Source organism: Athene noctua, chromosome 5 (genome assembly GCF_965140245.1).
Source record: "Athene noctua chromosome 5, bAthNoc1.hap1.1, whole genome shotgun sequence".
Classification (NCBI taxonomy): Eukaryota; Metazoa; Chordata; class Aves; order Strigiformes; family Strigidae; genus Athene; species Athene noctua.
In genome coordinates, this window is record NC_134041.1 from 45,317,552 (window position 1) to 45,332,894 (window position 15,343).

Below are 15,343 nucleotides of genomic sequence, written 5' to 3' on the forward strand. Positions count from 1 at the left end.
CAGAGCAAAGAGACGTGTACATGTCTGAGACAACTGAGGTGATGTTAATTTTCTTGCCAATGAGCTAATGTCTCAGGGTGGTTTTTTTTAGTGTACTTTCTAAAGTGACATTTCAGTTTGGCTTGAAGAAACACTGGGATAATATTTTTTAGATTAGATAGATTTTCAACCCGAGAACTGGCCCATACTTAAGGAATAAAGATCAAATTTGGTATTGTGCAAGTATCCTCAGTGTGCCTGAAATGAGTCATCCCTGAGTGGACCCAGTGCTAGCTCATCCCTCTCCCCACTGCCCGCCTAGGACAGTCACTGCTGTACCCCACATAGCCAGGAGCAAAGGTCCCCCTGCCTCCTCAGAGCTGCTCGCTAGAGAGCCCAGGTCCCCAGCACCTGTGTCAGCAGCAGCGAGGCCCTTCTGGAGGTCTCTGCAAGGAACGCACGTGATTGAGCTCAGGGCTGCCCCCAGGACAGAGGCTCTTCACCAGTCACCTCCCATCGCAGCTCAGCACAAGCGTTGTGTTACGCTCCCAGCCCCGGGGAGCTGCTGCAGGACCATGGTCCTGCTCAGGGCCACCACACCACAGACGCTCCTTCTCCCAGACCAGATACTTTTCCAGGGCCCAGATGTAACTTCCTGGGGCCAAACACTCCTTTGCTGGAGCCGGATCCTCATCTCACCCAGTATTCCTCCTCTGGCTGGCTGCACAGAGCCCAGCAGGAGAAACCACAGCACCTTCCCTGGCTGCAATGCAGCATGTCACTGCAGGAGCCCCAATGTCCTCTCCACTTTGCCACCACAAACCAGGCTCACTCGGCACCATGTTTTCTCTCCATGGCTGCCAGCAACCAGGAGCAAACCTCTCCTGGATGTGGGGCAGCAATAAGGCACTGCTTCAGCAAAGCCTGCCCTGAAGGGCTGACCTCCAGCTCCTGGCTGCCAGCAGGGATGTATCTGCATGGTGGGACCCTCCCCACACTCTATCTGCATGGTGGGACCCTACCTGCACCAATACCCTGCTTCTGAGGAGCGAGGAAGGAGAGACAACCCTGGGGACAGGCTGAGCTGGGTGGCCACTGGTTTCAGCTAGAAGTGCGTGGCTGAGCTCCTGGGTTGTCCAGGTCCTGCCTGACACATATCCAGGTGAGAGACCTGCTGTAGGAAATCCAAAACCTCCAACCACAACCCAAGTGCCACTTGGTCCCCGTGGGAGGCTGGTTTGCATCCTACACCATGAAGGGGCAGGGCAGGGAGCTTGGTCTGAGTCTGTGAGGGACACGTGTAGGACAGAGAAGCACTTTGCCCTTGATGCCTGATGCCCCACACACATGGCTAGATGCCCGATGCCTCTGCCAAGCGAGTCCAGCCTGCCTAATATCACTGCTAAGAATGTACCAGACCGGATCTTTGGCTGAGCTAAATAAACGCAGCTCCCTCCATCGGTCTCAGTGGAGCGACTTTGATTTATGACAGCAAAGATCTGGGCTGGTTCATTCCTCACAGAATTGAAGTTAGGGCTGGGAGGACACTTGAAGGTCAGCCATGCCAGCCTCCAACCACAGGCAGGGCTGGTCCTGCTTTCTGGCAGCTCTGGAGTCCACCCTAGCCCTCAAATCACCCAGGACAGTGGCACCCCCTAGTGTAACTGCTGTCAGATCCAGGAACTTTGGGCAGCTGTGCCCCTCCTCAGTCCTGTTTCTCTGCAGACTTCCAGACCTCCCCTGCAGCACCAGCCCTCTCTGGAGATGTCTGCCTGTCCTCCATCACCCCATCCCAGCAGCCCCTCTTGTGGGGGGTACAACTGCTCCTGCAGAGGACAGAAGCTGGCTCTGCAATCCCACCAAAGAATTTCTGGAGCCAGCTGAGAGCCTTAAAATCTGGTTACTCACCTGCTGGGTGGAGGGTTGTTTTCTTCAGACACAGATGCCATGGGATCAGCGCAGGGAAACCTGGGTCTCTCGAACCCTTGGAAAAAGCCCAGCCTGGGGTCTCTGGGTCAGACCCAGGGGCTGGATTTAACACCTGACACAAAGGGCTACATCCCACAGAGATGTGCCATTGCTTGTGCCTCTGTGGGCAGCCCTGCCAGCCCTGGTACCCTGTCTGCTCCTCCACGCCACAGTGGGCTGATACATCCTGTGTCCCAGCTCCTGCTCAACATGGAAATGCTTGATGGAAAATCCCCCCCAGGCTTGTGCCTCATTTCTTGTCATGCCAATGCTTGTAGGGAGACCTCTTCATCCTGTGCCCCAGCCTTGTCCCCTTCCTGTGCTTCCACCTCACACCATCCCTCCCTTCCTCTATCTCCATCCTTTCCTCGCTGCTCTCCTTCCTCTGCTCAGCCCTCACACCCCAACCTCCCACATCACACCCTGAATCCACCCCACGGGGCCCAAACTGGGCACAGCCCTCAGGGCATCATCTCACCATCAGGCCAGCTGAGACCTGCACTGGCCTCAGGAAGGGGAGGGGCAGCGGCTCGCAGATCGCTGCAGTAACAAAAGGGACCTTATAAAGAAACACAGCAGAGCTTATTGGCAGGGCCCTGGTGCTCCAGCACACGCTAGCAGCCGAGATCTGGCAGGGAAGAAGGTTTGACTCCCGGCGCAACCTCCGCCTGGGGCGGCTGCCAGACCTACGGGCTCTCCGGTCCTCCCCCGCAGCCGCAGCTCCAGGGCTGAGCTCTCCCTCTAGCGATGCTCCGGGCGTGCTGCCCCTCACTGTGGCATCTGGCTCTTTCACCAGGCGGTTTGCAGCCCCTCCTTTTGCTGCTGCTTCTCCTGCCTGCCCTGCTTTCTGTCCCACCTCAGGCGATGCCCCCGATTCAGGTCCTGGCAGAGCCTGCCTCGCTTGCCTCTCGAGAGGGGGGCATGTCACATCCCCTCCCTCAGCTGGCACTCCTCAGGGACCAGCATGGCTGTGCCCCGGGCCAAGACTGGCTCCGGAGGAGTGGGATGGGCAATGGAAGTTGGGCGGCTGGATTTCAGGGGGCTTGCACCTCCAGGGACATGCAGTTTGTCCATTTACATCCCTCTGGGGCTGACGCCCCACAACCCGCAGTGCCTGCCTGCAGGGCCAGCAGCCCCGGGCTGCCTGTGTATGGGAACGCGCCCGCTTGTCCCTGGCAGCACAGCCAAGTCCAGCAATCTGGACCTGCAGTTGAAAAAGTGTGGCTGCCACCACAGGAGAGACCTTCCTGCAGTCCCCAGGGCTGCCCCCCCGCCATCTCATCAGTACCCATCTGTTCTTTGCCAGCCCCCCCAGGCCTGCAGGGACGCCCCTAGTAGGGCTATGCCCACACACACGCTCTGCAGATCACAGTCACAGACCCGGGGGAGACTGCTTTAACTGCAGCCCTCTGCCCAGCGAGAGCTGGATACCTGCACACCTTCACCCTCTGCCCAAATAGGGCAATAACCTACTCATGCAGTCTCTGCCATGCTGGGGGTGCCACTGTGGGGTGTCTGTCTGTGCAGGGGCAGGGAGAAGGTCCCACACTGGGACTCCACTGGAGGAGGCACAGGCATCCCAAAGCCCAAGGAGGCCTCACTGGGTCTGCACTTAGGCACACTCCCCACATACAAGGTCAGGATAAAAGCATGGTCTCAGGTCATCACAGGCTGAGGGACACCAGAGGGACACCAGAGCCTTGGAGTGAGCTGTGAGGCTGCATGCACTGAGGCCACCAGCCGCAGGGGACACCACATCTCCCCAGCAATGCAGGGGGCATCAATGGCTTGGCCATGCTTGCCACCAGGAGAGATGGAAAGTCACAGGCTGCAGGGCCACCCCCATCCCAGACCCTGACCCTAAACACTGCAACAGTTAACACCAAAGATTTTGGGAGCACAAGGGGAACAGCCACGGGGCAGCACACACAGGCCTAGACCTGCTGGTGTTCATCACCAGCCAAAGTCCTGCAGCCTGAGGTCACCTCCACCAACCTTGAGACTGACAGCCTTCACTGCAGAGCCCCCCTGCCCGGGGTCCCCAGTCCATCTGAGCTGGTGGCAGTCAGTCTGTACTCTTGTGAATGTGGGCAGTGGTCCATGTGGGCAGTGGTAAATGCGGGCAGTGGTGAATGCCCCGCTCTGGCTCTGCTGGCACAGGTGATGTTGCATTACAATGGCTGCAGAGGTTCCTTAACTCCTTTCCCCAGCAATTTCCAATAAAGGCCCCTTAGTGGAAGTATCACAAGGATACTCCCTGCTCGAGCAGATCAGCCCTGGCACTAGGAGCCACTGATTCCAGCTCATAGGAACTCTGAGCAATCAGCTCAGCCAATTTTTCCTCAGACTTGGGAAGCTTCAGTTTCATGGTCAGCTCCACTCAGTCTGGAAAGTTGGTAGCACCAATGACAGGGAAAGAGGAAACTTCTTGCACCTCTCCCTTGCCAGAAAGCCTTGCCTCCTGACTGACCCTGCAGATGATGGGCTGTCTCAGGCCCTGCTACCCCATGCCTTCCCTGCTTACCAGACTAGTTCCTGCTCCCAGTCCCAGTCTCCACTCCTCTCCACTACACAAGACAGCAGATCCCAACCACACCTCCCTCCCTGTCTGTCATCACCCATGGAGGCTCCGAGGGGAGACTCGCTCCATGCCGGGGAGCAGAAAGCTGGGGTGCTGCCTGCCGAGGGCCTGTGGCAGGGTCCTGCTCCCCCAAGCCTCATTTCTCACCATCTTTCCTGCAGTCTCTGCTTCATGTCACTGCTGGAGCCAGGGCACCTGCTCACCTGCTGCCGGACAATACAGTGGGTCTGAACATCACTGCAGCCCAGGAGGTGGGCAAGAAACAGGCCCTGAACAAGACTAAGAGAAGGCTGTTTAGGGACCTACTGGTAAGCAAGGGAATCGTTTCTAAATGGGGAAAGATAGTTGCTTGGGACTCCATGTGCATGTGTAACAGAAGGCAAGGTTGGTGTTTATGGTGCTAGGGAAAGCCCAAGCCTTGAGGTCCCCAGGCCAGGGAGTGAAGTGAGGGCTGCAGCTGGGTTTCCCCTGGGCTATCCTACCACCAAAGCAAAGGCATTCCTGCTTGTGAAGGCTGGAAAAGGAGAAGAGAAGACAAAAGGCTCAGTGAAGGTGGGCTCAGCAAAGATCCAAAGCAGTTTGGGCAGCAACACAACACCCCTCCATGGCCTGTGCTGCAGCCCATCACTGCTCTGAAACCTGAGCTAGGAGGGGAGCACAGTGCCACAGCATCCTTGGCACTGCCAGCATGCTCTGTGCTCGTCTGACTATAAACCAGTGAGGAAAAACCTCTGTTAAGCCACCTCATTGCCATTCCTGCTGCCAGCTGTGTCTCTGCACCCTCACACCCTCTCATGTTCCTGTGGTGGTGTTGCTGTGGTATGACGGCACCCTGTGGATGGCAAGTCAGACACTGTCCTCTGTTTCTCCAGGGTGTTCTGTTTCAGTCCCTTGCCTTGGCAGAGGAATAGGAAGCCAATTCTTCCAGCAGAAAGCACGGATCATGGCTGGATACTGCCACCCTTCTCTGCCTTGTGCCTCTCAGACATCATCAGTTTTACCGCACAAACCTTGCCTGGACTCTGTGCCACCATAACCCAAAGTGTCCCAAAGAGAGGAAAGGTCTAACTCTGCCCCAAAATGCCCTAGAAGTGATCCAGGGGCCACAGAGCAGATGTAATACCCCACTCTCTTCCACTCTCCTCTCTCGACTGCAGATACCAGAGAGGACACAGAGCTCAGATTCCCACCTGGCCACCCCAAGCTGAGCCTGCAAAGATGGCACAGGTAGTGACCATAAGTGACATAGGTTTGGTCTGGAGAAGACCAAACCCAAAAAAGTTTGGTGTGGAAAAGACCAAATCCTAGAGAGTGGATGAGGGATTCAGGAGGCTCTGGCATTGCACAGAAGGTCACTGGGCAGAGAGACCTTGCAGGGAGGCAATGCAATTAGGAAGGTCAGAGCAGGCATGACTGAGACACCAAGTTCTCTGAGAGTCGCCAGCTCTGCAGCTGAACCACTGACCAGACCTGACATCCAGACCTGACCTGACCACACTCCATATGAGTGTACCCTGGAAAGGGAAAAGACACGGCCCACCAACCTGCCATATCACAAGTGTTTCAACCCAAGACCTTGTTGGAAGGGGAAGGAGCACAGGAAGGTAGTGTCTCAGCCTGGACATGGTCTCACATGGAAGTGGCGGGGCTGAGCTCTCCCAGCCCACTCCACCAGAGATCTCCCCAGACATGGGACAGCCATCCTAAGAGGAGGTGCAGGCAGGCTTGGAGCAATGTACAGGGAGGCTCTGGTGGACTGTGCTCATCTCTGCCCTCCATCTCCAAAAATACACAAGGCTGAGGAGGTTCGGGAGGCCAGGGCAATAGGTACAAGACCATGGGACTCCTGTCCTCAAGAAACAGGAGGCTGCTACTTGGATGGTAAGAGATGCAGCAGTATCAGGAAGTTTTGGCCTCCAGAAGGGAAAGCCTGTTAATTTTATACTGGTACTTGACTTCTGACTGGTCTCTTTCCACAGACACCATGGATGTCGGACTGTCCTGCAATGGGAATCACTATGGGATTGAAGTCCTGGGACTCCCTCCTTCCTAGGCTGTAGGAAACCTCACAGTCCTCCAGCACCAACAAAGCTGGCAAAGATGAAAAAGATGCGCTCCCACTGACATGCCTACCACAACACCATGGTGGTCACTGGCCTGATCAGGCACTTCACAGAAAATCCAGCACACTCAGTCCTGATCCTTTCCCTCTTCCCCAGCAACACAGGTTAGGCTCTGGCTGAAAAACACACCACACAGGGTTAGACTCCACAGCAAGCCTTGGTGGTCCAGCTGGACAGCAAGTACCTTTGGTCACTCACCTCATGTTGGAGGCCAAGGGAGTACCAAAGCTGTCCTCTGAGCGACAAGGGCTGTGCTGAGCACCCTTCCTTCGTCTCCCCCGCTCCTCCCTCTCCGTCCAGGGGGCATCTGTGGCCGAACTGGTCCCAGAGTCCAGCTCCAAGTGAGCCAGAGGAGCAAAGTTCTCCTTGATCAGCTTGGCACTGTCTCGGATCTGTCCCTGTATTTCTGGGGTGAGGGCTGGGAGATCAAAAGTGAAAAACGTCTCATGGGTGTGGGCTGGGGAGGAGAGGATGTCAATGGAGTCCAGGCTGGTGTAAGATGTGCCTTTGGCTCGATGGGACTCCATGATGCTTTCAAAATGCTTGCTGAAAGAGTCCATGCCATCCTTGGAGAGGCTGTGCCCTAGGAGGAAGGGCACTGGAGACTTGAGCATACCCTGTGTGTCTTTGTCCATGATCCTAGAGGGAAAGAAAGTGAGAACTAGTCACTGAGGAGCAAGGGATCAAAGCCCCAAAATGAAAGCCCTCATGCTGCTCCAGAAGGAAACCAGGAAAGGCAGAAATCTACTCTGAACATCTGTAGACCTCCAAGGAAAGGCCTTGCCCACCCAAGACATCATGCGAAGAGGGAATGAGCTAGCCCTCCTCCAGACATATGCTTCTCTAACGCGCCACAGACTTTTGTTCCTTTAGTGGCTCATCCTCATAAGGAGCTTATGAGATGGCTACTGCTCCCAGCCCCTCGACTTGACCTTAGATCCAATAAAGGGCTCAAGCGCCAGAAGCAGAATGTGGTTCAGCTCCATTTCCAAGCAAATCTGGAAGTGGTTGAATTTTCCATGAGCCTTCAGAGCTCCCAGCACCCAGAAGGCTCCTCCTGAAGCTGCTCAGGACAGTGGGGCACCTTTCTCCATGAATGCAGCACCGTGGTCGCTGAGCACCATGCTCAAAACATGACTAACACCCACCTGCAAGGTCTGCCGGCTGGTCCCAGGAGACATCTGGGACTCAGCACAAGTCAACGCTGAGATCCAGGTTTTCCCAGGCAGTACGGAGGAAGCCTCAAACCCAGCTCTGGGCTTGGGGACCTGAGGTGGCCTATATCCTAGGGGCCAGTCTTTGTCCTGGCTCATCATCTTGATGAGGATCAGCCCCACAGGAAGGCCCAGCCTGTCTCCAATGCAGGTCTGGGTCCAGCCCAGCACAGGAGTTTCTAAACCCTGAAGCCCAGAACATTTTGTCTTGTAAATGAGGCAGAGTACCCTGAAGCCCTGACTGTTTTGTCCTGTAAATGAAATGCAGCCTGCCCATCCATCTGAGCATGTGACAGCAGGGACATTTCCAACCCAGGGAATATCAATACTTCAGCCTAAAAACAGCCCTAAAAGCCTACTTTACTCATAAGACACTCTGCTTTTATTAAAGCAGCAGAAAAGCACTTGTTATGCCACTCTCTCCTCTGATTAAAGGAGACGAACTGCTCCAGCTTGTCATAACATTTGTATGAACAAACAGCTTCATACAGAGGGCTCAGAAGATGCGTTGCTGTTACAAGCGCCAAATGATTATCATTGATTAGTCTTCAGATACCGCTCAAAAATCTCACCCTGATTACTTCAGCAGGCCAAGAGCTGGCAGCTTGACTCCCCCAGAGTGCTGGCTGGCTTCAAGGGGAGCTCAGCAAAGCCAGGCACAGGTAAGCAAGGCGGGGTGGAGGCCACTTTCACCCATCCACCAGCGTTTTCCTGGCTGTGCAGCACCACTCAATGCTCTTACCATTCCTGTAGGAGCCCCAGAAGCAGTCACCTCTGGTGTGGCTTTCTGGAGAGGACTAGGCAGAAGAGGCCTCTAACATCTGCAGATGAGCTTCACAGATGCGACGGTGCATTCACTGTCCTTACCACCCAGCTGTGTGCTACTAAACTGAGCTAATGCTGCTGACTTTGTTTTGTGCCTGGAATCCATAAGGAGCGTGACGGGCTCTGCCAAGGAGGTCAGCGCCAGAGGACGGAAGAGACCTTGTTCCCAGGAGAGGGAGCCGGGCTCATTCTTGTGATCAACTATATTGTCACCAAGCCACAATAAAAACACAGCTGGTTTTGTCCACACCATCTGAGCTCTGGAAGTAATCTCTCCATCCCGAAATATCAAGCACAAAGCCGTTCAGCTCCAGAAGGACCTAGTCACAGCAGCACAGACACAATGCTACCTACATATACCACTCCTGCTCAGACCGAGATGCTCCATCAGCCCCTGCAGTGCTGCCCAGCTCGCCCTGTGCCCCTCTCTGGCCCCACAGGAAGGGTCACTGCACTGTCATCAAGCCAGACAACCGCAGTTGGGAGGAGCAGAGGGGAGGAGACGCAGAGGCTGTAATCGAGCATTGCGCAAAGGCAGCAGGAAAGCAAATAGATTTTCAGTCTTGAGATGGGGTGGGAGAGGCGGTGAACCTTCCCTGGGAGAGGGTGAGGCTGGTACAGAGGGGAAGAGGATCCCGGGAGCCGACAGCCATACTGCATTGCATGTTAGTGCTAAATCCAGCAGCACTTCAAGAAAAGGTCTGCCTGCAGGGACCGCAGGGGTTTGAGCAACTGGGCCTCAGCAGCTGCATCTGATGGGGGCTCACCCTGTTCTCCCTGCCTGGTGCTGCAGAGCTGTGCCACCCCTGGTGGGGGTGGGAAAGAGGGGAAATCTCTCTTCTCAGGCCCTCAACAGTTTTCTCTGATAAATGCTCCTGTGACCATCCAGACCCCTGAGTGCCTCAGCTATACTTCACTCCTCCTGCCTACACAGGCATGGCAGGTGCTGTGTGGGGATCCCAGCTCAGTGCAAAGAAGGTGAGGCCATACAGCACCACCCAGCAGCCCCTCACTTTATCCTTCTCTGAACAAAGCCCCAACAGCTCCTTGCACTCTCCCCAGGCTCCTTTGCACATCACCTCCAGTCTGGAAGCTGTCTGCTCTTAGAGCTCAGTATCCTAACTTCAACCTGTGCTCAGCCACAGGTACCAACCACAGGTGCTGCAGTCCCTCCCCAGCTGTCCACATCCCCCTGCCATGTCCCCACCATCACGCTGAGGTCATTCTGCCCCCAGACCTTCACGACAAGCTGCAGGCACCTCCCCCAGCTCATTGGCAGGTGCCTGCCAGCATCACCCTGAGCATCCCCTCTCCAGCCTGAGCCTGTGGGATGCAGGAGCATCACCCTGAGCTGTGGCTCCACGGGCACGTTGAGCTCTGGGACAGAGGCTCAGCCTCAGCACAACACATCAGAGGCTTGTGGCTACTGAGGCAGGTTAAGCGCATGCTTAAGTGTTTGATGAAATCAAGTCCATAACCATTTTTTTAATCCCCAACAAGGCTTGTCCTGCAGCTATTTGCTCAATACCAAGCAGTGAGAACAAAGGTTCTGGAAAGGCTCTCCAGGTAGCAGATCCAAGGGCTTTCCTGGGCAAGGCTGCTCTGCTCGCAGGGAGAAAAAATGTCTCTGCTGCCCACCAGCTGTCCACACTCTCAGAGGAGCAGGGCACCCCCAGCAAAGCCTCTTCTTTCTTATCAGCCCAAGGCACCCGTGCTGTGGGCCAAGACGGGCCCCGTCTCCAGCTTAGCCAGCATGTCTGCCGATGATGCTCGGGGAGGAAGGGAGATGAGCCTGCTCTTACAGACAGGTCTTGGCTCTCTGGGACTGATGGGAATAAAGACAGTAAAAGCTTAGGCTAGTCATTAGAGTCCATAGATCTAACTCTAAATATATTAATGGAGTGGATTTGCTGGAAGAAAACACCATTTCTTCCATTGCTTTCCACGTCTTGTTTGATTTGGTGTTGAATTTTTTTAGCTGTTAGCATGCTCTCTTATTTTGAGAGGGTAAAACACTGAAGATGCTGCCTTTTGGCCAGAATTTGAAGGACATCAAGATAGTACCAACCCAAAATTCCCCTTGCAAAGTGTGCTAAACCCTTAAGGCTAGACTTTCAAAGATATTTACATGTCTAAATGCTGCAAATCAGCATCCAAAGGTGCTTCAGTAATTTTGTAGAGCTGGTCCTTCCCAGCTACCAGGACAGGCCTGAGGTACAGCAGCTCCTGCAGCAGTAGAACAGTGCTGGCTCTGGGGAGCCCAGGGGACTTCTTAATCACACAGTATCACCCCTCCTGTGAGCAAGCAAAGCAGAAAGCTTTAAGTAGAAAACATCAATACTGGTGACTGGTAAACAGGGAAGAGGACTGCAGCTGCAGAGCTCAGAAACAGTGCGTAAGCAAAAACCCAGGGCTCTGATGCAGGGGCTAAACAAGCTCGCAGCTTGAGGCTCGTGATTTTCAAGACGCTGCCCACAGGGTCTGCACCTATCTGGGGAATATTCAGGGGGCTGCAAAGCAAAAAAACCCCCATTGGTCTACAAATGGTAAAATGAACATGACACTCCTATATACACATCGGTAATTATATTGGGAGCACCGTCTTTAAGGGCAACGATGCATTTAAGGACACATCCAAGCTTTCAGCGCTGTCTGGGAAGTTACAGTAAGGTGTCTCAGAGGGCAAAAAGCAGGTCTAGGCTTACAGCTCATAGGACTTGTAGTGGTCTAGGACATACTTGGAAATAAAGTATCACTATGCAAGGTAATTGTTACAGTAACTTGGAGAACTTCCTTGCACTAATAATAACTTTACACCTTACTCAAAACTTCCATCACTATTCTTTTATGAAAAAAAAAAAAAGGCTTATTTTCAGGATTTCTCTAGAACCCAAAGTTTTTAAGGACAGGGAGGGCAGCAGGGAGGGATGTATCTGTCCCCTCCACTAGAGATGCAAGGGCTGGACAAACCACCAGAAGCCCAGCTCTGGTCGGGACGCACACCTTCCCTCCCCGTCAGCCCACCATCTTCATGCTTCTCCTTCCCAGTGCAAGGGCAGCACTGGGAGTTATATTTTCAATATCTTTTCCCACCACTAACATCAAAACCTCTCTTTTTCTTTTCTTCCACCTAAACACTCCCTGCCTATCTTTTGCACAGCTAGATGAGCACATGCTACCATGTGACATCTCAGGCATCACCCTGGCTTTGTGCTTCCCAGGCAAGATCTCTCCCCACTCCTGCAGAGCATTTGCTAATGATGCTGAGCCCCTTCATCTCACCCAAGACTCTTTGCCAATACACATATCAGGAGATGCCCTTGGATACCACTGCCTGCATACACAGGCATCTCCCGCTCCCTGCCAGGGCCCTTCCCCTCCAGGCGGCTGTTCCACACAGTGTTCTGGAGCTCCTTCCCCTCCTGATGTCTCCTGGGGTAGGTGGATGATGCCTGTCACTCCTCATGGTCAAACCACCACTCCAGAGGACACTCCACGGGCAGAATCTCATGACACCAAGCCAAAACACCATCTCATAGGTCCTAATTGCCAGCGCCTGGCACAGGGCAGATGGTAGCTCAGATGGTGTTAGCTGCCACAGGTGGGCAACTGAATGATAACCTTGGTGTCACCCACTCCATCAGCCTCCTGGGACAGGGTTTTTTGCCACACAAGTGAAAAATGACACAAAAGACAACAAAAGGCTTTTTCCAGCCCAACATATCCCCTACTCTTTCCCAAACATGGCAAATACCTCCTGAAGTCGAGCAAAAGGGATTGCTTCTGCAGCTAAAGCAGAGCCGTTTGCAGAGGGGAGGGCAGCCCAGCAGAGCCTGCCAGCAGACAGCAGCTCCAGGATACAACTTTGGCTCAGGTGTCCCAACACTGTCACCCCAACATCCAGCAGCTCTGGGGCAGGATGCAATTTACTTTGGGGGGACTCATGCTAGGAAGCCTGAGCTCAGCCAGGTGACCTAAGCTGCAGGGCTCACCCCAAGGGGAGCAAAGCCCAAGGCACAGCACCCAGGGCTGCAACACCTGTGCTGCCCTACTCTTTCCACAGGACAGTGAGGACCCCCTCCCAGGCCTGGTCCCAGCCCCAGTCCTAATCCCAACCCCAGCCGGGAGATTCAGGAGCCCATCTGACCCCTACACAGAGCTCACATGGAGCTACTGGGATTTCTGGCTCAGACGCTCTTTTGGCAGAGCCTGTTTTGCCATGCAGGGGTCAATAGGGAGGGTGAGAGGAGCTTTTTGCCCTCACTCATGGAGCCTCACCTTTCCCTGTTCTCCTTCCTCGTTGCCTCAAACACCTCATCATCTTCATCCATATCCCCGTCCTGCAATCCATCCTTCAGGCAGCCAGTGCCTGGGACAGGGAGCTCCTCCGGCGTACTGTTCCTCCTGCCTGGTGTGCCCCCAAAGCTTGGGTTGCTCTCGCTGTCCTTCTGGCTCTCAATCGCTGAATCCACCTCCTCCTTTTCGGCCAGGATATCATCGATGTTGGTTTCACGATAGCACCTCAGCGGCACGGTGTCCAGGTCTGTCTCAGAATACTTCACCGTCCTCTTTATAATCCCAGTCTCGCAGGAGCCAGGTTTCTGGCCACCCAGAGGCGACATCTCTATCTCCACCTCCACATGGCTCAGGCTGTGCTCGGGCACCAAGTCCGGTGGCTCAGTAGGCAGTGGGCAGACGGGCTTCTGGAGGGGCTCAGCTAGGGGAGCAGAGTCAGGGGCAGAGGAACCTGCAAGGGAGGACCGAGCACTCAGAGCCATGGGGAGCTGTGCTGGAGAGTGCTGGGGAGCCACTCCCATGGCATCTCACACACACACCAAGAGTGGGGTTACACGTGTGATGGACATTGGGGAACAGAGAGGGGGAGACAGATGGAGTAGGGGTGGGAGAGGCAGAGACAGGGTTCTGTCAGTGCTAGTGCACCCACAGCCAGCCCTGAGCCCCCATCTGAACCCCAAAGCCCTTCTGCAGAGGCAGCAGAGAGCTGCGCAGGGTCAGGGTTCTGCATCACCCCCTTTGTGTGATGCTTTGCACAGCCACAGGGGACTCTGCAGGGAGGTTGGTGCCTGCAAAATCTGGCCCAAGGAGGACACAGGCTGGCTGATCTTGGGGGGGGTCTTGGCTGTCCGGTGGGCACCGACAAGTCCTGAGGGATGGGCAGCCCTGGGGGGAGTCCTGGCAGCTATTCAGACTAGCAAAGGAGAGGTTGGTCCAGATGAGGGTGTCTCCTGCTGCTTCTTACCTGGTTTTGGGCCATCTGAGGAGCCGTAGAAGAATTCCCACTTGGCCCTGGCGATGCGCTGGGCATGGGCTGAGCTCTGCCGGGGGTATGGCCAGGCACTGCCCTGCAGAGGGGAGAGTGGTGAGCGGGCAACAGACCTTGGGGCAGAGCCCACTCCCGGTGTGGGGCACCCCGACACCTACCTGGGGTCGGGACTCTGGCTTCAGGGGGCTCCTGGCGAAGGCAGAGAAGTCCTCTGGCAGCCCATTGGCAAGGGAGCAGCAGAGGCAGTCAGTGTTGAGGGGACAGGGCTCCTTCCCACAGGGACGTGTTCCCCCTGGGGTCCTGCCCTCAGCCAGGAGTGGGTCGGACGCGGAGGCCTCCAGCTTCAGCGTGCGCAGGAGCCGCTCCTGCGGCAGGGGCAGGGGCTGGGGGGACCCCGCGTCCCCGCCGAGCTCCAGGCTGCGGCTGAGGCTGCGGGGGCCATTCTCCCAGTGGGGCTGGGGGGGCGGCAGGCAGCCCAGGGTCTGCACGCTGGCCTTCTCAATGAAGCGGAAGGTGACGACAGAGCTGTGTCCCTCCGGGGCCGCTGCCACCAGCGGGCTGCGGCTGCCCAGGGAGGAGAGCACCGGGCTAGGCCGGCCCCGCTGTGGGGTGCAGGGGGCTGTCAGGCGCCCCGTGCCCAGGCAGCTCCCGTTGCCGAAGTGAGCTGCCTCTGCCGGCTTGCGGGCCAAGGAACCAGTGCTGTTGTAGAGGCCGAGGGGGCAGCGGCGGACATCGGGGGCCAGGCCCCTGCGCAGGAGGTGGAGGCGGCCGGCATTGAGATTGGGGGTGAGGCAGCGTGGGGGGCTGTGCCTCCCGACCTCGGGGCTCCCCTCCACCAGCCAGAGCCTCCGGTCCACCCCGCGGGCGAACGGTGGGGGCGAGGCGGCGCAGCCCTCCTCAGGGTGGAAGCGAACGGGTCCCCCCGCCTGCGCCATCCCACCGGGGGAGGGCACAGAGGCGTCAGGTCTGGAGCCCAGCAGGGTGACACAGGGACGGTGAGGCGGGTTCCCAGCACCCCTGAGATGATGGCCAAGTTGAGGGGCGACACATCCTCAGGCAGCCCTGAAACAAGGGCGAGGAGAGCTAGTTAGGGGAGGGAGGACACAAGGAGTCCGGGGCCATGAGAAAGTCAGGCAAAAGGTGCCCTGCCCTCACAGCAGGAGAAAGAGACGCTTCAGGTGAGACAACCCCCTTCAAATCTCATCCTGCTGCAAGAAGCAGGTGAGGTTCATTGTGGGCATCACACCAGCACCACTACAGGGATGCTGGCAGCCCTTTGCTCAGTCCCCAGGAACCTGGTTTGCTTTCTTTCCAGGGTGTCAGGATGCTCGGGCACTTCCCCCACAGACCAGCACCCCAGACACACCAA

General features: G+C 56.0%; 1 protein-coding gene across 4 annotated transcripts in view; it reads right to left on the reverse strand.

Annotated features, from left to right (window-relative positions):
* The window catches only part of PSD (pleckstrin and Sec7 domain containing), a 48,788-nt gene that overhangs the window by 21,461 nt on the left and 11,984 nt on the right, over positions 1-15,343 (reverse strand). For 3 of the 4 annotated variants that reach the window (XM_074907309.1, XM_074907310.1, XM_074907308.1), the window contains 4 exons: positions 14,133-15,036; positions 13,951-14,053; positions 12,969-13,437; positions 6,850-7,290 (listed from right to left, as the gene is read on the reverse strand). In XM_074907309.1, the coding sequence (XP_074763410.1) occupies positions 6,850-7,290; positions 12,969-13,437; positions 13,951-14,053; positions 14,133-14,909 (1,790 nt within the window). In that variant the 5' untranslated portion in view covers positions 14,910-15,036. The remainder of the gene's footprint in view (positions 1-6,849; positions 7,291-12,968; positions 13,438-13,950; positions 14,054-14,132; positions 15,037-15,343) is intronic. The other variant, XM_074907312.1, reaches the window with a different exon arrangement.